The 27,553-nt window shown below is 40.8% G+C and overlaps 1 protein-coding gene across 1 annotated transcript in view; it reads right to left on the bottom strand.

Moving 5' to 3' along the window:
• Positions 1–27,553, bottom strand: part of LOC122551062 (protein furry homolog) — a 286,326-nt gene that overhangs the window by 137,794 nt on the left and 120,979 nt on the right. The window contains exons 11-13 of the mRNA XM_043692704.1: positions 22,478–22,579; positions 12,105–12,208; positions 833–941 (exon numbers count right to left, since the gene is read on the bottom strand). Coding sequence (XP_043548639.1) covers positions 833–941; positions 12,105–12,208; positions 22,478–22,579 — 315 coding nt within the window. The remainder of the gene's footprint in view (positions 1–832; positions 942–12,104; positions 12,209–22,477; positions 22,580–27,553) is intronic.

The raw sequence follows: 27,553 nt of genomic DNA, 5'->3' as shown, positions 1-27,553 counted from the left end.
GGTTCTTTACCCAGAGAGTGGTGTGGGCATGGAATGCGCTGCCTTTGGGAGTGGTAGAGTCAGAATCTTTGGTGACCTTTAAGCGGCAATTGGATAGGTACATGGATGGGTGCTTAAGCTAGGACAAATGTTCGGCACAACATCGTGGGCCGAAGGGCTGTTCTGTGCTGTATTGTTATATGTTCTATGTTCTATGACAGACCTTTTGCAGGGGTCCTCAAATAGGAGGAGCCAACTCTATACAAAGCCCACTTCCAAGCAACAAAGGCATACCTAACAACCTGGCCATGTGGTATGGGCATGCTGCTGGTGGCAAAGTGCCAGCAGCGATGGGAGGAGGGTTTTAAGTGACCAATTAAAGGGGTCAATTTGTTAGAGTACTCACCATCTCCACCTAATAGTCTAGTGAAGGTAGGTGGGCCACAGACACACCATCTCCTCCCTATCCCACAAAACATTATGCCTCCTCCTACACCAGCTCACATGGAGAGATGCAAAATTCCAGCCTCTAATTCAGTATGCACGTGAGCAGCTCTGTCTTCCCCAACTTCAATGTGAGCAATCATGTGATTCCCAACAAGTTCTTTGTATGTTGACATATGGAATATATACTTTTCCAAAATTGTTTTCCTGCTGCAACCATCTGTTCTTTAAGGCTCTGCATTAAAGACCTCTGAATCTCTTCAATTGTTATAATATTTATTTAATACGATTGTTAGAATATTATCAAGTTACTAATGAATCTTGTTTATTTTCATTTAAATTTATCATGTCATTGAGCAAGAACAAAGTAAATGTAACAGATGGACTAATTTGTAATCAGTTTCCATACCTGAGCAATGAATTGTATGATTTTCACAAAAATGTTGAGAGGCATATCCCTGGGCACCACGCTGCGAGATCCTTTGGGAAAAAGTGTAGTTGTAATGCTTCCAAGTCGACTATAAAGGAAAGAGATTGATGATTGACTAAATACTTTTCTCTAAGGAAAATGATGGAAATGTTACTGTACATGTAATCACACTGAGAATGAAGTATCACATTTGCTCAATTTTAATAAACATTAGCTGATCATGAAATCTGACAGCTTCAAGTCAATTAACCACTTCTCATCCTTGAGTATTCCCATTTCAAGCAACATTTAGTGATTCACAGACAACTGTTGTAAAGTTTAAAAGGAAAAGACATTGCAATAACCTTTGAGTTTGTTTGCTATTAACAGTAAAAATAAGACTATAATGACAATTTTCTCTGAAAAAATTCAATAAATTTTCATTTTTAAATTGTAATTTTGGACCCACTAAAGATCTGAGGGAATATGGAATCCAGTAATGCTCAATAAAAACCATTCTCCGACACAATGCTTATGCAAAATGGAAGAATGCCAATTTTCATAAAGGTCTTGTTACTGCATAGGTCTTAAATCACTGTTAACTTTAGCACCAGATAAGAAGTAGACCTTTTCATCAGGTGGCAGGGAGTTGTGTAAAAAAGTTCCAAGTACACAGAGGATACATAAAATCAGAATGTATCATGGGACGACTGGATAGTGAGTGTTCTTGAGTTTGCAATGGCGGCAAGGAGTTCTGCCTCCCAACAGCATAAACCCAAAGTTTAGGTATCCCTCTTGGTAACAAAACTGCTGACAGTATGAGGAAACATTTTACTACATTAGTCTCTGCTGCAAAGAAAGGGCTATTTACAAGTTAGGAATGCAACACCCAATTTGTTTTATTCTCAAAGCAAACCTATTAGCAGCTCGTCTCCAGGTTTCCTGATCAATCGAGGAGGGAGGATGAAATGAGGCAGTTGATGCTACCATGAATACATTCTTCATAAAGGCAGGTTTCACCAAGCAGACATGAAATGAAATTGCTGATGTGGAGTGCAGCATAAGTGTTATATTAAGAACCTGAATCCAGTGCCAGAAAAGATTCAATGACTTCAAGAGGTCGAGCAAGGTGAATACTTTGTAACTCTCAATAGCTACCATCACTCTCTCACCTCCCCAAAATTGTCTCGATACCATCCCTTTACCTTTTCTCCACCATCTTTCTCAAATCACCATCTAAATGGACATCACATATATGATCCATAACTTAAGGTCCTCAGTCACCCTTCTCGTATTTTCATCTTCCATCCTCACAATCCTAACTCTCAGTTCCTTCTCATGCCAGGAAAAGATAACTCATAATGCCAAGAAGCAGAGAATTAAGTTGGAATTGGCATTTATAGATAAGGAATCCTGGAGGTTGGCAAGACAACAGCAGTAAAGGCCCAGAACCAGAGGTGATCAGAGCATGGTTTTCTGGAATATAATGGTCTTTACCTCCAGCTAAAATTCAGGGGTTCACAACTGTGAGAAGAATGGCTGCCCTGAAGGCACAATGCCCATGGGCCATTAATAGGCTTGAAGGAACATTTCCCTTCCTTAGAGACATGTTGGGAACTTCCAGCAAATCAGGAGTTGTGCCACCAGAAACAATGGTAACTGTTAGCACGGCACTCATGGTTTGAAGAGCTGGACTGGGGGTCTTGGCCAGTGTTTATCATTAGGTCTATTGATGGGTATTGGGGTCAGGATTTAAGAGTAAAACTAGACAGGGTAACAAATTAGAGAGGGACCTCTGATAAGCCTAGACTTTCCCACCATTGTTTAAATCCTGGCTTTGGCAGGATGAAGGTTGAGACCTTTGCTGGAAAAGCACAGCAGGTCAGGCAGCATCCGAGAAGCAGGAGAATCAACATTTTGGGCGAAAGCCCTTCATCAGAAGTGAGGCTTGTGGGCTGGGGGAGCTGAGATATAAAGGGGAGGGGTGGGGTTGGTGGAGGGGGAATAAGGTAGTTGAGAAAGTGATACGTAGTTGAGGTTAAGAGGAAAGGTGATAGGTCAAAGGAAGGGTGGGGCAGATAGATGGGAAAGGTGATGGACAGGTCAGAAGGGCGGTGCCGAGTTACAGGCTTGGGACTGATATAATGTCGGGGGAGGGGAATGAGGAAACTGCTGAAATCCACATTTATCCCGTGTGGTTGCAGGGTCCCAAGGTGGAATATAAGGCGTTCATCCTCCAGGCATCGGGTAGTAACGGTTTGGCAGTGGAGGAGGCCCAGGACCTGCATGTCCTTAACACCGTGGGAGGGGGAATTGAAGTGTTCAGCCATGGGCGGTGGGGTTGGTGGGTGCGGGTGTCCCAGAGATGTTCTCTGAAATGATCCACAAGAAGGCGTCCTGTCTCCCCGGTGTAGAGGAGACCACATTGGGTGTAATGGATACAGTAGTTGACATTGGTAGAAGTACAGGTAAATTTCTGTAGAATGTGGAAGGATCCTTTGGGACCTTGGATAGAGGTGAGGGAAGTGGTGTGTGGGCACAGGTTCTGCACTTCCTACGGTGGCAGGGAAAGGTGCCAGGAGTGGGGTGTGGGCTGGTGGCGAGTGTGGACCTGACGAGAGAGTTGTGGAGGGAATGGTCTCTCCAGAATGCTGTTAGGGGTGGGGAGGGAAATATATCTCAAGTGGTGGGGTCCGTTTGAAGGTGGGAGAAATGGTGAAGGATGATGCGATGTATGTGAAGGTTGGTAGGGTGGAAAGTGAGAACCAGTGAGAACCTTGTTGCATTGGGAGGGGTGGGATTCAAGGGCAGTGGTGCAGGAAGTGGAGGAGATACACTGGAGGAGATACGCTGGAGGGCATCGTCAACCCTGCGATCTTGGAAGAAGGAGGCATCTGGGATTTTCTAGGGTGGAATTGGTCATCCTGGGAACAGATGTGGCAGATGTGGAGGAATTGGTGGGAGGAGGTGTAGTCTAGATAGCTGTGGGAGTCGGTGGGTTTGTAGTAGATATCCATGGTTAGTCGGCCGCCGGAGACAGAGATGGAGAGGTCCAGGAAGGGGAGGGAGGTGTCTGAGATGGTCCACGTGAATTTGAGGTTGGGTGGAAGGTGTTAGTAAAGCTGATGAACTGTTCAACCTCCCCGTGGAAGCACGAGGTATCGCCTATACAGTCATCAATATAGTGGAGGAACAGGTGGGGCTGGTGCCGGTGTAAATGTGGAAGATGGTCTGTTCCACCTACCCGCTAAAAAGGCAGGCATAGTTGGGTCCCATGCAGGTGCCCATGGCTACCCCTTTGGTTTGGAGAAAGTGGGAGGAAGTTGTTGAGGGTGAGACCAGTTCAGCCAAGTGGATGAGGGTGTCGGTGGAAGGGTACTGGTTGGGATGGCCTGAGAGGAAGACATAGAGGGCTTAGAAGGCTTCATCATGGTGGATCAATGTGTATAGGGACTGGATGAGCATGGTGAAGATGAGGCGTTGGGGACCATGAAAACAAAAATGTTGGAGGAGGTGAACCCTTGGGTGGACATGAATTAAGCAGACTACTCAGTGCAAACCCCACCACTGATAAAACTGAGATGCAGTTAAGTAGGTAACATGAAGCTGCCACGTCAGGTCCACACTCGCCACCAGCCCACACCCCACTCCTGGCACCTTTCCCAGTTAAGCAGGTAACATAAAAACATAGAGGAGAAAGTGAGGACTGCAGATGCTGGAGAAGGGCTTATGCCCAAAATGTCGATTCTCCTGTTCCTTGGATGCTGCATGACCTGCTGCGCTTTTCCAGCAACACATTTTCAACATAAAAACATATAAAATCCAACTATTGGTGACAACTAAAGACATTACCATTGGGCAATCAATCATTGCTCATGTTGAATCAATGATAAATGTTAGAATGTAGATAATGCTGACCCTATTTCCCCTAAATTAAGCATTAACTCATGTCTTTCATCTCCCATAGGTAAACAGTCAAAGTTGACACAATGAGGAGGCGGCAGCTGTGGAGATCTCAGACAGAGATCAGCATACCACAATGCATTGTTATATGACACCCATGCAAATCATTTGTATGCAAACCTCACTCTGTCCACCATCTCAGATAGAGGCACACAATGAGCAGGTGTAACTAGCTGCTGGAGACAGAGATAGCAGTGAAAGTCCTTACTCAAGTGTGCAGGACACTTCAAGCCTTATTTGGTTAGACAGTAACCAAAGCCTTACTTGGAGGACTGAGTTCCTCCAGTCACAGATCAAATGGGTACTTGTGGAGCCGCATAGAGAAATATATGTGTATCTGTCAGAATTTTCTAAGGCATTCTGCACCTTTTAAAGAAGATGCAGGTGTTCATCTCTAACCTAAGTGTTTTGAAGCCACAGACATTGAAAGAGTGACTGATCTCAGGGAGAGTTATATATGGCAGGCCACTGAGTGCACGCAGGCCACTGAGTGCACACAGGCCCATAACAATGGCCTGGACATTCTGGGTGTCACTTCGCAAAGTATCAACCAAAGTTTTATCTGGCTGGTTGAATGAAACACACAAATACAGTCAAGTGCTCACAGTTAGCAAGGACGTGTAGGTCACCCTGACAGGGAAGAAGAATAAAAAGACCTTCTCAATGATTTCTTAGCCCCTACTGCCATAACCTCCCCCCTTGACTCTGATATAGGACGTTTGGCTATATAACAGATGTTGAGGGTATCACCTCCTTCATGATTTAATTCTGGACATCTCCTCTAGCTGTATATGGCAGTAGAAAATGCAGCTGCTACTCCTTCCTGTTAAAGTTGTTCCTCCTAGTCAAAAGGCTCTTAATTATCTTTCAAACTACATCATTTGGCTTCCTGCCAGATCCACAGAGATTTTCTGTTGTACTTGTAAGTCACCCTAGTTAACATAGGAAAGGATCACATTGGGATCCCAATAATGTCAATTCCCCTGAATTTCCAGCCCCATTACCTAAACTGTTCACCAACAATAAAGCTGGGGAAATTCTGTGTCAGAGTTTTTGGTTTTGATTGCTCATGCATAAGGTCAAGAGCACAACATCTTAGTTTTTTTTGTATAGCATTAGTGACTTGGAAGAAAGGTAAAGCCAGTCAAGAAGAGTTTATCTAGAAAGCCATGATGTGGAGGAGCTAGTGTTGGACTGGAGTGGACAAAGTTAAAAAATCACACAACAGGCGGTGAGGCAACTTCAAAGTGGAAAGGCGCCTGGCCCTGATGACTTGCCCAGTCAGTTTTATAAAGAATTTGCAAACATACTGTCAGGACCAATGCTAGATATGTATAACTATTCATATAGTCGGATTTGCCTCCCACCATCCTGGAGAGGCTAATATCTCTCTTATCCTCAAGAAAGGGAAAACCCTGGCAGACTGTGCTTCTTACAGACCCATCTTGCTTTTAAACTCTGATTTTAAAATTATATTGGAGACCCTGGCATTCAGTTTGGAAAGGGTGTTGCCCTCTATTATTAAGGAGAATCAGACAGGCTTTATAAAGGGTCGCAGATCTAATAATGTTAGGAGACTGCTTAACATGATTGAAGTGTGCCAGCTAGGATCAGTTCAAAGATTGGTGGTTTCCTTGAACGTGGAAAAGCATTTAACCGGGTGGAATGGCCATGTCTTTTTTAATACCCTGAAGCGTTTGGTCTGGGTGAAGTGTTTACTAGATGGGTAAGGGTCCTTTACAGTGATCCTCTGGCAGTGGTTCTCACTAATGGTATAAGGTCTGATCATTTTAATATCGGTAGGGGTTGTCGGCAAGGCTGTCTCCTCTCACCTCTGTTTTTCACATTGGTGATTGAGTCACTGGCAGAGGCCATTCGTGGGGACCCTAATACAGGTGCCCCAAAGGTAGCGTCAAAGGTACATAAGATCACATTATATTTGGGTGATGTTCTCATTTTCCTTTTGAACCCAGTAATTTCGGCGCCCCAGTTGATATAATGTATTACTTCATTTGGCTTTTTCTCAGGTTACAAGATCAATTTTTCAAAATTGGAGGCTATGCCTATGGGGGTCTCAGGGGAATACCAGACGTTGAAGGTGGGTTCTCCTTTAAGTGGGCACAGGGAGGCTTTCTTTAGTTAGGCACTCTGTTACCTCTAGTTTTGTTCAGTTACTCAAGGCTAATTTTGTTCATTTGTTTGACAAGATTAAACAAGACCTTCAAAGATGGGGGACTCTTCCAATATCATGGCTAGGTTGAGTTGCTTTTATTAAAATGAATGTTTTTCCTTGCTTATTACATACTCTGCAGATACTTTTTCCTAGACAAACGTTTCAGAAATTAAATGTTTGGTTTAGTTCCTTTATTTGGCATCATAAGCAGCCTCTTATCAAACTTATGAAATTGTAAATGCCCCAGGGGTTGGGAGGAGTGGATCTCCCAGATGTCAGAAGATATCAATTGAGCTTCCTTTTATTTTTTGTGAGTGATTAGGCTTGTGAGGACTTGGCATCAATATGTTTGACTGCTGAGGCCTCCCAGGCAAAGTGTCTTCTTATTAACCTGTTGTTTCTGTACAAAATTAGGATAGTTGTGGAACATTGCCGCAATCCAATAGTTATTAATACTGTCAGAGCGTAGAGGGCAAGAGACAGATGAAGTGTAATATGTCTAAAACATCTTTCCATACTCCCATAGTTGGAATGCCAGGTTTCTGGCCAGGGACAATGGATCCTGGATTTAAGCCCTGGGCAGACAGGGGAGTCTCTTGTTTGGATGACCTGGTTGAAGATGAAACGCAAATGTCATTTGATCAAATAATTCATATGTGTCATTTGATCAAATAACTTATCAAGCAGAGACCTCTTCAGTTTTTTTCAGATCAGAGATTGTATCCGAAAAGAGACTATACTCCTGACTGAGTGTAACAGATCTGATATGGAAAAGAGCTACTTCAGGTTAAAAGCACTCTTTCAGTGAGTACTCTCTATCGTTTGTTGGGGGGATGTACCTCGGGTGACATCGAGCAATTGCAGGAGGTCTGGGAGAGAGGGTTAGGAGTGGAGATCACTCCGGACACTTGGGAGGACATTTGAGAGAGTGCGAGGACAATTTCAATATGTAATTGGACCCATGCTATGCAGTTAAATATTCTTCATGGGGCACAGCTGGCCCCAGAGCGTCTTGCAAAATTTATGCAGGGTGTGTCTTCAATGTGCCCCAAATGTAAAATAAATACAGGTACCCTCACTCATTGTTTGTGGTCCTGCCACAAGCTCCGTATGTATTGGAGCGCTGTGGCAGGAGTAATAGAGGGGGTCTTGGGGACCAAAGTCGAGGTGGAACCAGTTTCTTTTCTCCTGGGTTTGCCGATTTTATCTCCCTTAGATGTACAGCTTTTTAGCATCTTCGCTTTTTGTGCGAGGAAGAACATTCTGATGTGCTGGGTGTCTGAGAACCCCCTGGGTCTGTCGGAGGGGGGAGCATAATCTAATTATGGAACACATTTCTTTGGACTTTCTTACAAATATGTTGCACCAGAAAATAGATCATTTTTATTAGGTTTGGCAGCCCTTTTTGAATTATTTGGAAGCAGATATGTCTGCCATTTTAATTACGGCTTTTGTCTAGCCATGCTAGTTCAGTTTAATAAGCCTAATGTCCTGACAGGAAGAATTTCGAGCAAAAGTGGGCTTACTCATTGATGCTCTTGAAGGTTGAGAGCTGAGGTCTTGTTATGCTGAGCTGCATTATTTACTTATTTATTGATATGTAATGCGTGTAGTTGAGAGTACTTTTGTTGTTTTTGTTGTTATAATGTTATATTTTCATATTTTTGTAATTTTGTAAAGAAAATTTTTTTCAATAAAAGATATTTTTTAAAAAATCACACAACACCAGATTTCCAACAGGTTTATTTGAAAGCACTAGCTGCTCCTTCATCAGGTAGCTGTGGGACAGGATTACAAGACACAGAATTTATAGCAAATATGTCATGCAACTGAAATGACATATTGAACAAACCTAGATTATGTTAAGTACTTCATCATTTAGCATGGGTTGCAGGTTTCAGTTCATTAAAACTTACACCCCAGAACTTCTTTTATGTCACATTCTTGAGATAACTTAAAGTTCTTTAAAAAAGGTGACATCTCAGCTCAGACAATGCATTAAAGGTGTAAGTTTAGAGTCTGTCTCCATCCCAATCTTGAGTCAGACTGGTTCTCTTTCCGAATTAGGAAGTTATAACACATTACACGGATTGACTGCCTGTAGGTTGTGCGCTTTTTGAACAAAATAGAATGTTTCTGCAAATATAATTCTGCAAATGCAACTTCACCCCATAGATTTATAGATGTGTGTGTGTGCGTGCATGACCTCACACCATTAGTTCATTGTCTGAGCTGAGATGTCACCTTTTCTTTAAAACCATAACAGCAATCTAGGTTTGTTCAATATACCATTTCAGTAGCATGACACTGTGATGTTTTGCTATAAATCCTGTTTTTTATGATCCTGTCCCACAGCTACCTGATGAAGGAGCTGCAGTCAAACAGCTAGTGCTTCCCAATAAAGCTGTTGGACTATAACCTGGTGTTGTGTGATTTTTAACTTTATCTAAGTAGAGACTATGCGGAATCTTGGGCTGTTCCTGGGAGGAGGAATTAACATGGGCAGGAAAACTTAATTGAATGAGGCGCCAAAGTACAGTTTCAAGAAGCAGGACAAAGTTTGCAATTAGGATCTTTGAAATTTAGCTGGCATGGGAAGAAAAGCTGACTGACTGGGCAAGGGTAGAGCGCCAGAATGTATAGCTGCAGGTACCCAAGCAGATCCAAGTAATGGTCCTGGCTTGCAGGGAATGAATGTCTATTTGAATACCCTTTAAATATGGCACAAAGATCTGTGATGCCAGAAGGTAACAGCTGGAGCAAATACTGTACAATCTGTAAATGTGCTCCTCTTGCATGCATAAAAAGCAGACCCAACCCTGTGAGGAAATGTAACTCACTTCCATGACGACTTTGTAGCTCTAGAGCAAAGGATTCTGCTCTCTAAGACTATAGTACTGTATGAATATAAGAGTAAAGGAAAGCATCCATTGTTGTAAGTACAAACAAAAAAATCATTGAATTGGCATACAAATATTACTACGGATGCAGCATTTGAAGGAGTCGAAATGAAATTGTATAATTATACAAAATACATTATAAATGCTACAGCAGGAGAGGCAATGTACTCCTGGTAAGAATTGTCCTCTTACAATTTAATGCTGTTACACAAAGTGCAACAGATACAACCTGGTAAATCAAAATATCGATACCTATGACAGGATAAAATTCACTGCATGCGAGAAATTAATATTTCAGTTATTTGGGAGTTGGAAATTATTAAAATTGTAAACATTATTACCTATTTTTATATGCAGTAATGGAGTTGTGGATATCTGGAATGCTTTTTGAGTTCAGAAGTAGGGATGGCTTGCTGCTGTTATACAGGCCCTTTGTAAGATCACACCTGGAATATTGCATGCAGTTTTGGTCTCCCTACCTAAGAATACTTGCTATAGAGGGAGTGCAGCAGAGGTTCATGAGGCTCATACCAGAGATGGCAGGATTGACCTACGAAAATAAATTGATTTAACTGACCCTGTATTCACTAGATTTTAAAAGAATGAGAAGGAATCTGATTAAACCATAAAATTCTAAAGGGGCCAGCTGGATTAGATGCAATGAGGATGTTCTTCCTGATGGTGCATTATTGAACCAAAGGATAGTCTCGGGATATCGGGCAGGCCATTTTGGATGAGAAGAAGAAAACTTTCTTCATTCAAAGGGTAGTGGACCTGTGGAATCCTATACCACAGAAGGCTGTGGAGGCCAAGTCACAATATACTCAAGGAGATAAATATAGTTTTAGATATTAAGAACATCAAGGGGTATGTGAAGAATCGGAAATATGGCATTGAATTGGAGGATCAGCCAAGATCATATTGAATGGTGGAGCAGACTTAGAGTGACAAATAGCTTACTGCTGGTCCTACTTTTTATGTTGCTATGTTTCTTCCCCAAAAAATCTGTCAAAGATAGTCAACTGGAAAATTCTGAACTGAGAGTGATAGATATTTGTTACATAAGAGTCCTAAAGGGTATGAAAAAAATGTGGATGAAGATTCAGATCAGCCACTAATGACTGAATGACAGGGCAGGTTTGAAGGGCTGAGTGGACGGCTCCTGCTCCTATGTAATAAAGTGTTCAAACTCATTCAGTGTACACAACCAAATGCAATTTTCAACTCACTAGTAAGTTGCTTGTTACATGCAAAGGCTCAGTGCTGTGAAAAAAATAAACTGTCACAGGTACCCAAAGGACAGTAGCAAGTACATTCAGTTGTTGTAGGTGTCTGGAAGACCTTTATGTCATAAAAATGATAGTGGTGAGGTTGCCTTACATGAGGAATAAGTGGCAGATTTTTGACTGTCTTAGAGGGAATTCATAGCCAGTTGATCCACTTCAATCACTGCCTCTCTGTTGATGTTCAGCCTTGGCATGCACTGCTGCTTTGAATTACATGTGTAGCTAGTGATTTAGTAATAGACCTGCTGCTGAAGGGAGCAACTTCCGTAAGTTATAGAGCTCCTTGAATACTGCACTACTTCCCTTTCTCATTCTTCTCCACCGTAATACTCTTACCAATGGCTGAATATAACCCCATCACAAAATAGAAACAGAAAACTATTTTCAATATTTACTTATCCGAACAACACGGATGGGGAGCATTTTGTTCGGATGATCAAACGTTCGGATAATTGAATGCTGGATAACACAGTTTAGCCAAGTATTGGGACCGTGCGGTCTTGTCCGGATAATCCGAAATTCAGATAATCGAATGCCGGATGATCGAGGTTCCTCTGTAAATCTAGTTCATACATGGGCATTTTAAAACTAATCACACAGCTGTGGAATGTTACAGAAACTCATTTATGACCTTACTACAATCCTTAAGTTTTCTTTTGCTTTTCATTACCCTTTTCAAGTACAGCAAAAAATATGAATAAATTGCCCTTCAGCATTCTACGTTAAAGTTTTCCTCACTAATGATCACTTCTTGTTAAATTTGGCAGGAAAAAGCCCTGGTTCTATCATAGACTGCCACGTACAAACACTGAAATCAATAAAGATAAAATCAAAGTGTGTGCAGTCGGCATCTGAGTGCTCCTGCAAGTCAAAATCTTGGATCAAGAAAAATATATCCAAGATCTTTAAAATATGGCATGATGATCATGGTTCCTTAATACATCTATTACCTCTGTGTAACATTATTGCTTTCACATTTGATCCTTATCATGTAGACCCACAATAGTCTGTATAACGATTCAAGTGCAACACGAGCCATTTTAGGATCCTTATTCTGCAAGGAAAAAAGACAAATTCATGAAGTTGCATAACAATATGTTTGTTGTTACCAAAAAATGCCCAGTTTGAAATCATGATTTTTGTCGTGTATGGTTGAATACTTCATCAGATAGATAACTTATCCATGAATAAGAAGACCATCAACAATAGATACATAGGAACATTACCAAGTGCAAGCTCCCCTCCCAGCCACACATCATCTTCTCTTGGAACTAAACAGCTGTTCCCTCACTGTCACTAAACCAAAATCCTGGAATTCCTCATCATCTGCGTGATTACAGTAGAAGTCTCTACACCAATCCACTTCAGCAGTTCAAGACGACAGCTTACCACCACATTCTCCAGGGGAATTAGGAATGGGCAATAAATGCTAGCCCAATTAGCAACACCCACATCTCAAGCAATAGGTTGCCATGCATTAAAAATTGTAAACACAAAGGTTAATTGTATAAGTGCTTTTTTGACACATGTATGTGCTTTTTTTCTTCTTGGTTACTTCTAATTGGTTAACTGGCACAATAATATGTAAAATCGGTTAAAATTCTGGACTTCAGCATTGTATAGATTGGAAACTGACATCCTGCTAAACTCAAACAAATCAGACTAACTGGTCAATGTCTGCGGAAGAATCTAAGTTGACTAATGACAAGCAGCTCCAATTGGACCTTGCATGAAGAAGAGCAAGCAGCTTATGTAGCATAGAAATCGGTTTGATCAATTACAACTTTGTCACAGCAGTGAATCTGCACAGCTACTGCCGTTGCTGTTGAATTCATGTATCGCTGGACATTGGAGTGCATCTGGGAGAATTAACAAACAGTGAAATTCACAACTTATCTTGGAGGAACCTGTTTGGGAGTGGTCACAGCACAGAAATAGATAAGTAAATAGTTTTAGGTTACTGTACGTCTGCAGTAGTGAGTAGAGTGGGTTCTTTCTTGATTATACATTTTATTGAGACATGTCTCTTGATTAAACTTTAAAATATAAGCCATAAGTATTAAGTTAGCCTGGAGCAGTTTTTGTAGAGGAATAAGACAGTGCTATTTTCTGGGTCTGCAGATTGGAAGAAGCAAAAATAGCCCTTAGCAGAGTGATATGCTCTTCTTGTTGGATGTGGAGTTGAGGGAGAGTTTATGTGTTACTGAGGATTATATCTGCAATAAATGCCATTAGTTGCAAATCCTATCAGATCGAATGGATCAGTTAGAGGCAATGAGGAATTTCCAAGAGCAAGGGAGTGTGGTGGAAGACAATTATAGGCAGGGAGAAAAGTCACAGATACAGTCACATAGATGGGTTAACTCCAGGAACGGTAAGAGAGGTAGGCAGGTAGTGAATGACTCTTCTGTAGCTCTCCCCACTTCAAACAAATATGCTGTTTTGGAAAATGTAGGGGGTGATGGATTCTCTGGGGAATGCAGCACAAATAGCCAAGTTTCTGGCATTGAGACTGGCTCAAACGCAATGAAGGGTACGTTGGGTTCCGAGAGATCGATTGTATTAGGGGACTTGCTGGTCCAAGGCATAGACAGACGTTTCTGTGGCTAGCAGCGAAAAATCAGAATTATGTGTTGCCTCCCTGGTGCCAGGATCAAGGATGTCTCAGAGAGGGAGCAGAATGTTCTCAACGGGGAGAGGGCCAAACAGGAGGTCATTGTACATACTGGAACCATTGACATAGGTAGGGAAAAGGATGAGATTCTTAAGGAAGAATGTAGAGAGAGTTAGGCAGAAAATTAAAAAGGAGGTCCTTGAGAGTAGTAATATCTGGATTATTCCTGGTGCTACATGTTAGTGAGGGTAGGAAGAGGAGTATAGAGCAGATGAATGCAAGGCTGAGGAGCTGGTGTATGGGAGAAGGATTCACATTTTTGAATCATTGGAATCTCTTCTGGAGTAGAAGTGACCTGTACAAGAAGGACGGATTGCACCTAAATTGGAAGGGGACGAATATACTGGCAGGGAGATTTGCTAGAGCTGCTCGGGAGGATTTAAACTAGTAAGGTGGGGGGGGGGGGGGGGGGAACCCAGGGAGATAGTGAGGAAAGATATCAATCTGAGACTGGTACAGTTAAGACAAGAAGCAAGTCAAACAGTCAGGGCAGGCAGGATCAAAGCAGAGAAGGGGGTAGGACTCATAAATAAAACTGTATTTATTTCAATGTAAGAGGCCTAACAGGGAAGGCACATGAACTCAGCGCATGGTTAGGAACATGGGACTGGGATATCATAGCAATTACAGAAACATGGCTCAGAAATGGGCAGGACTGGCAGCTTAATGGTCCAGGATACAAATGCTACAAGAAGGACAGAAAGGGAGGCAAGAGAGGAGGGGGAGTGGCGTTTTTGATAAGTACTTCATTACAGCTGTGCTGAGAGAGGATATTCCCAGAAATACATCCAGGGAAGTTATTTGGGTGAAACTGAAAAATAAGAAAGGGATTATCACCTTATTGGGATTGTATTATTGACCCTCGAATAGTCTGTGGGAAATTGTGAAACAAATTTGTAAGGACATCTTGGTTATCTGTAAGAAACATAGACTGGGACTGCCATAGACTGGGATGTAGAGGAATTTGTTAAGTGTGTACAAGTCAATTTTCTGACTCAGGACGTGGATGTACCTACTAGAGAAGATGCAAAACCTGACCTATTCTTGGGAAATAAGGCTGGGCAAGTGACTGAGGTGTCAGTGGGGGAGCACTTTGGGGCCAGCGACCATAATTCTATTAGATTTAAAATAGTGATGGAAAAGGATAGACCAGATCTAAAAGTTGAAGTTCTAAATTGGAGAAAGGCCAATTTTGATGGTGTTAGGCATGAACTTTCAAAAGCTGATTGGGCGCAGATGTTCGCAGGTAAAGGGACAGCTGGAAAATAAGAAGCCTTCAGAAATGAGATAACGAGAGTCCAGAGAAAGTATATTCCTGTTAGGGTGAAGGAAAAGGCTGGTAGGTATAGGGAATGCTGGATAACTCAATACATTGAGGGTTTGATTAAGAAAAAGAAGGAAGCATATGTCAGGTATAGACAGGATAGAGCGAATGAATCCTTAGAAAAAAAATAAAGGCAGGAGAAGTATAATTGAGAGGGAAATCAGGAGGGCAAAAGGGAACATCAGATAGTTTTGGCAAATAGCATTAAGGAGAATCCAAAGGGTTTTACAAATACATTAAGGACAAAAGGGTAACTAGAGAGAGAATAGGGCCCCTCAAAGATCAGCAAGGCAGCCTTTGTGTGGAGCCGCAGAAAATGGGGGAGATACTAAATGAGTATTTTCCATTAGTATTTACTGTGGAAAAGGACATGGAAGATGTATAATATAGGGAAATAGAACATAGAACATAGAACAATACAGCACAGAACAGCCCTTCGGCCCACGATGTTGTGCCGAATATTTGTCCTACCTTAAGCACCCATCCATGTACCTATCCAATTGCCGCTTAAAGGTCACCAATGATTCTGACTCTGCCACTCCCACAGGCAGCGCATTCCATGCCCCCACCACTCTCTGGGTAAAGAACCTACCCCTGACATCTCCCCTATACCTTCCACCCTTCACCTTAAATTTATGTCCCCTTGTAACACTCTGTTGTACCCGGGGAAAAAGTTTCTGACTGTCTACTCTATCTATTCCTCTGATCATCTTATAAACTTCTATCAAGTCACCCCTCATCCTTCGCCGTACCAATGAGAAAAGGCCTATCCTCGTACGACCTATTCTCCATTCCAGGCAACATCCTGGTAAATCTTCTCTGCACCCTCTGCAAAGCTTCCACATATTTTCTAAAGTGAGGTGACCAGAACTGCACACAGTACTCCAAATGTGGCCTAACCAAGGTCCTGTACAGCTGCAACATCACTTCGCAACTCTTGAATTCAATCCCTCTGCTAATGAACGCTAATACACCATAGGCCTTCTTACAAGCTCTATCCACCTAAGTGGCAACTTTCAAAGATCTATGAACATAGACCCCAAGATCCCTCTGCTCCCCCACCTTACTAAGAACCCTGTATTCCGCATTCTTATTTGTCCTTCCAAAATGGACAACCTCACACTTGACAGGGTTGAACTCCCATCTGCCACTCCTCAGCCCAGCTCTGCATCACATCTAAGTCCCTTTGCAGCCGACAACAGCCCTCCTCACTATCCACAACTCCACCAATCTTCGTATCATCTGCAAATTTACTGACCCACCCTTCGACTCCCTCTTCCAAGTCATTAATAAAAATTACAAACAGCAGAGGACCCAGAACTGATCCCTGCAGAACTCCACTTGGTAACTGGGCTCCAGGCTGAATATTTACCATCAATAGATGGTGACATCTTGCAAGATGTCCATATTACAGAGTAGGAAGTGCTCGATGTCTTGAAATGCATAAGTGGATAAATCCCCAGGACCTGATCAGATGTACCTAGATCTCTATGGGAAGCTAGGGAAGTGATTGCTGGGCCTCTTGCTGAGATATTTGGATCATTGATCGTCACAGATGAGATGCCGGAAGACTGGAGATTGGCTAACATGGTGCCACTATTAAAGAAAGGTGGTAAGGTCAAGCCAGGGAACTATAGACCGGTGAGCCTGATGTCATAGCGGGCAAGTTGTTGGAGGGAATCCTGAGGGACAGGATGTACATGTATTTGGAAAGGCAAGGACCGATTAGGGGTGGTCAACATGGCTCTGTGCATGGGAAATCATGTCTCACAAACTTGAGTGAGTTTTCTGAAGAAATAACAAAGAGGATTGATGAGGGCAGAGCAGTAGACGTGATCTGTATGGACTTCAGTAAGGCGTTCAACAAGGTTCCCTCAAGGTTAGCAAGGTTAGTTCTCATGGAATACAGGGAAGCTAGCTATTTGGATACAGAACTGCCTCGAAGGTAGAAAACAGAGGGTGGCGGTGTTTTTCAGACAGGAGGCCTATGAACAGTGGAGTGCCACAAGGATCGGTGCTGGGTCCACTGCTTTTCATAATTTACATAAATGATTTGGATGTGAGCTTAAGAGGTATAGTTAGTAGGTTTGCAGATGACACCAAAATTGGTGGTGTAGTGGGCAGCAAAGAAGGTTACCTCAGATTACAACAGGATCTTGATCAAATGGGCCAATGGGCTGAGGAGTGGCAGATGGAGTTTAATTCAGATAAATGCGAGGTGCTGCATTTTGGGAAAGCAAATCTTAGCAGGACTCATAAACATAATGGTAAGGTCCTAGGGAGTGTTGTTGTACAAAGAGACCTTGGAGTGCAGGTTCATAGCTCCTTGAAAGTAGAGTCACAGGTAGATAAGATAGTGAGGAAGGCATTTGGTATGCTTTCCTTTATTGGTCAGAGTATTGAATACACGAGTTGGGAGGTCATGTTCCAGCTGTACAGGACATTGGTTAGGCCACTATTAGAACATTGCATGCAATTTCAGTCTCCTTCCTATCGGAAAGATGTTGTGAAACTTGAAAGGGTTCAGAAAAGATTTACAAGGATGTTGTCAGGGTTGGAGGATCTGAGCTATAGGGAGAAGATTAATAAGCACAGGCTATTTTCCCTGAAGCATCGGAGGCTGAGGAGTAACCTTATAGAGGTTTATAAAATCATGATGGGCATGGATAGGGTTAATAGACAAGGTCTTTTCCCTGGGATGGGGGAGGCCAGAACTACAGGGCATGGGTTTAGGGTAAGAGGGGAAAGATATATTAAAAAAAAAGACCTGAGGGACAACTTTTTTATGCAAAGAGTGGTGCGTGTGTGGAATGGGCTGCCAGAGGAAGTGGTGGAGGCTGGTATAATTGCAACATTTAAAAGGCATCTGGATGTGTATATGAATAGGAAGGGCTTGTAAGGATATGGGCCGGGCGCTGGCAGGTGAGACTAAATTGGGTTGGGATGTCTGTTCGACATGGACAAGTTGGACCGAAGGGTTTGTTTCCGTGCTGTACATCTCTATGACTCTATCATTCTATGACAGGATACTTAACAAGAGAGTTTATCTCAGTGGGTTCTGATCTGTGTTTTATAAAACAAAGATAAGAAAGAATAAGAGATATCAGGACCTGAGTGCTGAAGTCGACAGACATTAATTAGATGAGCTGATAGGTGACAAGTTAATGAGTTTTACATCATTTTCCTTGAAATTAAAGTACAACTAGGGAGGCAGAAGCACTGTATTAAACTGTATCAAGTTTAGTTAATGAAACTAACTAAAATAACTACAATCAATCATTGAGCAAAATTTCAAAACGTGAAAGCCTAATCAGTTAAATAAAACAAAATAGAGATAACAGGGCTGGTGATGAGCTCTAGCTGTTGCACATGGGATCTGGTGAACACCACTGTATCCACAGCAACTACATTTGCAATAAGTGCTGCAGCTTGAGGGTCTTTGGCGCTAAGTTAATAAGCTGAATTCAAATTTTTGACACTGTGATGCACCGAGGAGGAAGTAAGTTAGCTGTGCATAACACAGATATAAGGATTCAGAATGTAACACAGGAAGAGCACCAACCTTTGCATTTGTATAACAGATTTAAGGTTCCTACAGTCCTTGTAAATGAGTATAGGGACAGGAAAGATGAGCAACAGATTACAGCAGCATAATAGAGAAATCCATTTAATTTGGGAGAGAAAAAATTAATACAGAAAATGAGAATGAGTCCTGAAGACAAAATTGCTTGTTCAGTGTCAGGGTTCAGGACATTTCCATAGATTGGGGAAAAACTTGGAATGGGAGAAGGGTCTAGTTGTTATGGTCCACATTCTACTAACTTCATAGATAGGTCTAAGAAAGAGGTTTAGCCATGGGAGTACAAACAACTAGGTGGAGTAAATCAAAAAACAGGGCAATGATAACAAGAATCTCTGACTAGGGAAATAAGATGATTTCTGCATAGGGCAAAGATTAAATTAATTCAGTATATTGAATTTCTGCCTCAAAAGATTGATGTGAAAGAAATGGATTTCAACTTACGAGGCATTGGTACCAGTAATTGGGGAAAAGGAAGCTGCACCATTGAGGATCAGTTTTAAGTGAACTATGCTGGGATCAATTATGGGAAGGTGTCAGGTGAGTGGAAATTTTAAAAAATGAAAAGGAAAGGACAAGACAATAGTGCAGGGTAATGAAACGAAAAATGAGAACCAGAGTGTGACAGGAAAACACACATTCCGAAAACACAAAAGTGCAATACAAATAGGGTCAGCAAAGGACAAAATGGTAAAAAAAACATAAGCTCTGTATCAAAATGCACAGAGCATTCATAAACAACATAAATAAACTAATGGAGCAAATAAAAATAAAGAAATACCTTGGCCGTTGCAGGAAGGTGGCTAATAAGCTGACAGAGACTGAAAACTGAAGAAGAGTGTTTGATAATTTGGAAGGATATGAAAGAAAGGAAAAAAGAAATTAGGTTTGACCTGTCAACAAAGATGAGGCTAATATAATGGTGTGAAATGAACTTGGCCCAGGAGATCAAGATTTAGAATTAATTTGGTGAAATAAAGGAAAGAACACAGTTTGGGTGGAAGTAGTTTATTGTCCCCTAAAGACAGCAAGACTTAAGTTCAACATGTAAATCAAGAAATAATGGGGAGCATAATAAAAAGATACTGCAGTACTTGTTTTTTTAACCTTCATACATTTGGACAAAACAATCTGGTAATGGTAGCCTTCAGGATGAGTTCAGAGAACCAAGCCAAGGGTCAGGCTGTTTTTGACCCTGATGATGTATATTAAGACAGGATTAATGAATGATCTGACAGGATCAAGAGTGATTATAACATGACTGAATTTCACATTCCGTTTGCAGATAAGGAACTTGTATCGGAAACTCATGGCTTGAACTTAAACAACTGAAGTAAGACAACAGAGTGAACTAGGAAAATAGGTTAAAAGCTAAGATGACAGAGAGTGACAGCTTTAAAGAAGGCATTTCATAACACTCAACAAAAATATATTTCGGGGGAAGAGATTCTATAAGAGGGATGAAACATCTGTGGTGATGCAAGGAAGTTAGTAAAGTTGTCAAATTGAAATAAAAGACTACAATGCTGCAAAATAGACCAATAGAATTTCCCAAGCATCACTGAAAAAAAGGAGAAATAAAGGTTTACAATGCTGCAAAATAGACCAATAGAATTTCCCCAAAATTTCCCAAGCATCACTGAAAAAAGGAGAAATCAGAATGTGACAATAAATTGGCAAGAAATACAAAAACAGACAAGAAGAAAGTCTACAAGTACATGAAAGATAGCTAAAGTAAACTTGTCTCTTAAAAGAAAAGGATGGCAAATTCATAATGGGATGCAGTAAAATAGTAGAGCCTTTAAACAAGTATTATACCTGTCTTCACAACAGAAAATATAACATGCATTCTAGAACAGTAGAAAATCAAGAGAAAAAAAAGCAAAGGAAGAATTTAAAATAATTACAACCATTAAATAAGCAATGCAAAAAAAAAGGACTGTCAAGTTCACTGGACCTGATGGCCTACATCCTAAGGTTTTAAAATAAATTAGGATTAATAAGAAAGTAATAGCAGTACCTTTAGAAAATCATTATACAATTTAGTTAATTAACATTGTTGTATGAAAAGAAATTGTATTTAATATTTGAAAATATAAAAACAGGATGGATAAAGGGAAATTGGTGGACATATGTACTTAGGTTTCCATTAGATAAGATAAAGTTACTGCAAAAGGTAAGAGTTCATGGTGATGTGGGTAATGTATCAGAACCATCAGAAACAAATAGGTCACGGCAAATTGTGAAATACCACAGGAAATTAATAGTGAGGCCTCAGTTATTTACAAACTATATTAATGACATGAATGAAGAGGGAGTGTATTGTAGCTGAATTTACTCATTGTGCAAAACTAGGTAGAAAAGCAAATTAAGAGAAGGACATGAAGAGTCCTTTAAGAGATATAGACTGGTCAAGTAAGTAAGACAAATATGGCAGATAATAGAGTATAAAGAAAGAAAATGGGAGGTTATTCATCTTCAAGGAAGAATAGAAAAGCAGAATATTACCTAAATGGAAAAACTGCAGAAAGCTGCCATACAGAGGGATCCCTACACATTAATTCAAAAAAGCATACGTGAAGCTGCTACAAGCAATTAAGGAAACAAATGGAAATTTGGCCTTTATTGTAAGGAGGATGGAATATAAAAGTAAGGACATCTTCATATAATTGAACAGTACGTTGTTCAACCTACAGTTGTACACTGATTTCTAGTTGATATTCAATGAGAAAGCATAAATATGAACCACATTTTTCTGCATTCTGTAATAGTATACAAAATCAGTTCACGTGGCTACAACCATGACTCTATAATCACACTTACGGACAATGCACTAAACTGATTACAAGTTGTTCTACTATAACGTGACAGTTGTGTCCCACTGCTATCCTGTGCTATAGAAAATCACACTATGGAAAACCACTGTCGAAAATTGCACTGTACAAGATCACTATACCCATTCGGTAGAAAGTTTGCATTATCCACAATTCGTCAATCATGTTATAGCCAATTTGTGTTAACAGAATGTGTGTTATATCAGAACGATCTGTACTTCAAACTGCACCACTATAGAATTACATGGATCAGAACATTTAATGCAGGTGATTGCCATGTTCCCCAAGTGAGGGGACAGGGCAATCCTGAAGAAGGATTACACCCGAAACACCGACTTCTGCACCTCCTGATGCTGCCTGGCTTGCTGTGTTCTTTCAGCCTCCTGCCTGTCTACTTTGGATTCCAGCATATGCAGTTTTTTTGTATCTACCCTAATTAGTGAATCAGGAGCAACCCCACCTCCACTGGGTCATGAAGCCATGGCCAGAGTTTATTGTTGTTAGGTTACTGATTTCCCAATGTTATGATTTTCATTCCCAGGTAAGAAGGATACCCTGTCCATAACAGTTGCACCACTAGTCATTGCTAGGTCAGGAGTGGTCCCAAACAAGGAACAATGATCAAGGCTGGATCCCAGAGTTAATCTGAGGCAGCTTCGATGAGTTGCACCTAGAGGACACTAATGAGGTGGGTGAGGATCAAAAATTGGGGGTGGAGTTGGGGAGCAATGGAGTTGTCATTATATCATGCCATAATAGAAGAATCCCTTGATTGTACCTCCCCACTAAGACAGCAGACAGTATTTCCAGTTTGGGAATTTTCAAAAAGTCACATGCCAAGTACAAAACAAACTACATCTTGAGAGTAACTGCACAAACCCACAAATAATTGAAAAAACTCTTTTACTGACTTTGAGATTGGATAAACAATTGTTCAGGAAGATATGCCATCGAACAAGGAAGAATTGTTTCTGGCTGACACAGAGAAGGCAGGTTACCAAAGGGAATAAAGCCTGTGGAACAAACAGAGGAATATATAAGAAATCATTTGACTATGTAGACAGATAGAGAACCACTTCCATATTTTCAAGAATTATCCACAATGTGATGCCACAAAAGAAATGAGATGAGTAACCACAGTTAGTTAGTCTATTTACTAATATTGGTTAAGAGATAGATGTGACCCAGAACTAGCATCACCAGTACTGTCTGGACACACTGGACATTTCACCATATCAGCTTCTGCCTCTGACCACTGACCCAACACTCTTGCCATTAGATACATTCATTTCTACGTCCTTTTTACAACAACTGAGTCAAACAGTCTCTCATCCACACCCCTCTATCCCCGATTTCTAATTCTTTTGTAAGTTTTGGATGTCTTCAAAGTAAATGAAAAAGAATATTAGTTCTGCACTCATGACTTCGACTTCAGATTCAAAAACACAATTTCCAAATTTGTACGTGACATCAAGTTTGTGTTATGGTCAATACTGAAGAGGACTGCATGAAATTATAGCAGATTATTAATAGACTAGCTGAACAGGCAAGTATTTGAAAAATTAATTTCAACACTGATAAATAAAGAGACAAGTTGAGGACCTTGTGATAGGCAGTCAGCATCATGAGATGAATAGACAAGGGAAGTTAATAAAACTGAAAACTTTGGAAAACCTTAGCATGTTTGGCAGTATCTGCGGAGACAGCAAAACAGTAAGTGATCGGGCTCTTCTTCAGCTATGAAAGGGTGAAGACGTGAACAAGGTTCGCCAGCATTTTCTGTTTTCCACCATCCACAGTGTTTTGCAACATAAGGCATACGATGTATATTTAATATTCTTTAAATTATAGAATGTTCGTCCTGCACAATAAAGGACACAGGTGATGACATGCACAGAAACTGTAGGAATTGCAGCTCCTGGAAATCTGAGTGTTGGATCTTCAGCAGTGATTGGAGTCAGAATTAATGGGTCATTTTTGGAATGGAAGGTGACGACATGGGATACAGCAGGGTTTGGTGCTTGGAGCCAGTTATTCACAATATATATTAATATTTGGATATCAAATATAAAGTTTCAAAAATTGCTGATGACACAAAACTAGGTGGGGGTGAGAATGGCAAAGAAGCTATAAAGAGGCTTCAGGGTGAAGCCGCTGCAAAATGACGTGGATAAAAGTGAAGTTATTTGCTTATGTGCTGGTTAGGTGAATTGGCCATGCTAAATTGCCCGTAGTGTGAGGGAAGGGGTAAATGTAGGAGAATGGATCTGGGTGGGTTGCTCTTCGGAGGGTCGGTGTGGACTTGTTGGGCCGAAGGGCCTGTTTCCACACTGTAAGTAATCTAAGTAATCTAATCTAATCTAATTAAATGTTAGAGTAATGGTGAGTTTGCAGCAGTATAACATTGAGTATAACATGATGAATAGTGAAGCAGGTTTTGTAGACTGAATTCCTGCTTCTATTTCTTCAACGGACTGAATCTTACTTGTTTTAAAATAAGTATGAGTTGTGTTGAGTTTTTTTTATAGATATTTTTATTGGAAATTTAACATTTTTACAAATTTACAAAAATAAAAAAAACTCTCAAGTACAAACATTGATATACAATTAAGTCTTAAATAAATAACCAAAATTTAACAAAAGAAAAATACCGAGAAAAACAAAACAAAACTCAACTAACTACTAATCTAACCTACAACTAACCAGAGTGTATAATTAAGTCTCTTACATTATTCAAATAAGAGAAAAAAAACCCAATGGATAACACAGAAATTGGGAAGTGAGATACATGCTCGGAATGTGTTAACATCAAATGTAACAAAACCCGTATTCGTTCGGAATTCCTCTCCCAAGGGGCCCCGGACCAGCCAGGTTCGCAATCTCAATTAAATAAAAGCCTTTGTTAGGATAGCCGAAATATCTGTATTTATATAATTCAAGAAGTGCTGCCATATTTTATGAAATAATTTGGTCTTTCGGTGCACCATATTTGTAAGGAAGTCAAGAGGAATACATTCCATAATTAATCTGTGCCAATTTGAAAGTCCAGGGGCCCTCAGCCACCCAGTTTACCAAAATATTTTTCCTTGCACAGAAAGAGAGAATAGAAAATAATCTCTTCCCGTGCATATCCAGGGAGGGTAAGTTCAAAAAGCCCAAAAGGAGAGATACAGGGTCCACTTTAATTTCCGTTCCTAAAATTTCTGTCAGAGTATCTACGGATCTTATGACAGGTCCATAGGCAATGTACAAGAGTGCCCACCTCTATTTTACATTTGGGACACATTGGAGATGGTCCTATCTTAAATTTTGCCAATCGATCCAGTGCTATATGGGCCCTATGAAGTATCTTCAGCTGGATAGCCTGAGTTCTGTTGCAGATGGTGATTCTTCTGGCATTTTCCCAAATGTCATTCCACGTTTCTATAGAGATTTCTAGTCCCAAATCCTGATCCCATGTTTTAAGCAGATTGTCCATATCTCCTGATACTTCATCATGTAGTAAATGATAAATAGTACTGACGGAAGATACCCCATTGGCCGTAGCACTCTACATTCTCTATCTGATTTATAAAGACTATCTAATAATGTAGTCTTCTTCGAATTTGGAAGTATCGAAAGAGGTCTCCATTAGGTAATCCGAATTTCTGACACAGCTGTTCAAAAGACATCAGGGCCCCTTCTTTAAATAGGTCCCCTAAACATGAGATACCCCTGGATCTCCAGAGTTTAAAAGTGGCATCTGTAACTCCTGGTTGAAATCCCCATGCTCCCACTATTGGAGCATAGGGGGATGTTTTATGTGAGTTGCCCTCATTTTGCCGCATTATATTCCAAGCTTTAATTGTGTTTAGTATTACAGGGTTTTTACAGTGATGCGTAATGATTTTCCTCTTGTCTGAAAATAAAAGGTTAATAAGTGGGCATTTTACGTGAGAAGCCTCGATGTCCAGCCAGATTGATTGCGGGTCAGACAAGACCCAATCAGCTATGTAATTTATTAGGGAACTTAACTGATATTTCCTAAAATCTGGGAAGTCCAATCCTCCCCTTGCCTATGGAAGCTGTAGCTTCTTCAGCTTAATGAGGGCCGTCTATGATTCCAGATAAAGGAACCTAACCAGCCACATAATTTACATAGTGCCAACCTTGGCAGCATTACTGGAAGCATTCCCATAGGGTATAGGAGACGGGGCAGGACATTCATTTTAATTAGTGCTATTCTACCCAGCCAGGAAATTGGAAAGTCTCCTCATCGCTGGAGGTACTGCCTTATCCTTTCCAGTAAATGCACAAAGTTAGCCTTGTATAACTGACCAAATACTGGGGCAATAAAAATGCCTAAATATAAGAAACCCTCCAGGGACCACCGAAAGGGAAAGTGTGATCCGTCCACTAAGTGGGGTATCATAGCAAGGCCACCCATTGGCATAGCCTCCGATTTTGAGAAATTAATTTTATAGCCTGAGAATGCACTAAATGTATTAATAACTTGGATTAAGCGAGGCACGGACATCAGAGGATTACTGAGGAATAGAAGAACATCACCTGCATAAAGGGTAATTTTATGTTTACCTGTACCAATTCTCGGGGCCGTTATATTAGGATCAGCCTGTATAGCTTCTGCTATAGGTTCAAATATTAGCCTAAATAACAATGGCGAGAGGGGACATCCCTGACAGCAGCCCCTAATCACACTGAAGCTATCCGAGCCTAATCCACTGGTAACCACAACTGCTTTGGGATCACTATACAATGTTGAGACCCATTTGGTAAACACCTTTCCAATGCCAAATCTTTCCAATGTATAAAACAAATATGACCATTCAACCCTATCGAATGCCTTTTCCGCGTCTAATGAGACTACTACTCCTGGTATCTTTCCCTGATGGCAGGCTTGAATCATATTCAAAACCCTTCTAATATTACTGGATGATCTACTGGATGATCTACGGGCCCTTAATAAACCCCATCTGATCCTCCTTTATGATATGTGGCAATACCCTTTCTAGTCTCAATGCTAACGTTTTAGAAAGGATTTAAAAATCTACAGTTAGCAAGGATATAGATCTGTATAACGCGCAATCTTCTGCGTCCTTTCCTTTTTTAAGGATAAGAGAGATATTTGCCTCTTTCAACGAAGGCGGGAGACAGCCCTGACTGTATGCGTAGTTATACATGTCCATAAGTGGACCAGCCAATATTCCTGTAAATTCTTTATAGAATTCAGCTTGAAAGCCATCTGGGCCAGGTGCCTTACCGCTCTGAAGTTGCCTGATTGCGTCAAGTATTTCTTGGACTGTTAGGGGAGCATTTAAGACCAATACCTGTTCCAGAGTTAAGTCCGGAAAGGTCAAATTTTTAAAAAATGATTGCATCCTCCTAGTCCTGTCTTCACAATCTGCGATTTATATAAATCAGAATAAAATTTTCTAAAGATTGCGTTAATCCTTTTATGATCACGAGTCAAAATACCCGTACTTTCCTTGATAGACGTGATAGTTTGAGGGGCTTTTTTCTCTTTGCAAGAAATGCTAAATATCTACCCGGTTTGTCACCAAATTCATTTGTTTTGCAAATAATATTTCCCTCTTAGCCGTTTGGGTAAGCGTGGTGTTTAGAGGTGTCCTAAGGGCCATAATCCTTTGCAATTTGATAATAGAAGGTCTATCAGCGTATGCTGTTTCAGCTGCTTTTAAGCGAGCTTCGAGCAGACGCTGTTGTTCTCCCTTTAACTTTTTCTGGGTCGCTGAGTATGAGATGATCAAACCTCGCGCGTAAGCTTTGATGGTCTCCCACATCATTGATGGGTTGCCAGCCGTACCTAAATTAATTTCTAAAAAAGTTTTAAATTCTTGAGAGAGGTACTTTACAAATTTACTATCTTTCATCAGGAAGGGGTCCATACGCCAATGCCGAGGGGATGTCCCATTGTTCCTCGCCTTGATTTCCATATATACAGCAGTGTGATCGGAAATTGCTATACT

The sequence above is a fragment of the Chiloscyllium plagiosum genome, chromosome 6 (assembly GCF_004010195.1).
Source record: "Chiloscyllium plagiosum isolate BGI_BamShark_2017 chromosome 6, ASM401019v2, whole genome shotgun sequence".
In the NCBI taxonomy this organism is placed as follows: domain Eukaryota; kingdom Metazoa; phylum Chordata; class Chondrichthyes; order Orectolobiformes; family Hemiscylliidae; genus Chiloscyllium; species Chiloscyllium plagiosum.
The sequence above is the reverse complement of the archived record's forward strand: the minus strand, read 5'-3'. Positions and strand labels throughout refer to the sequence as shown.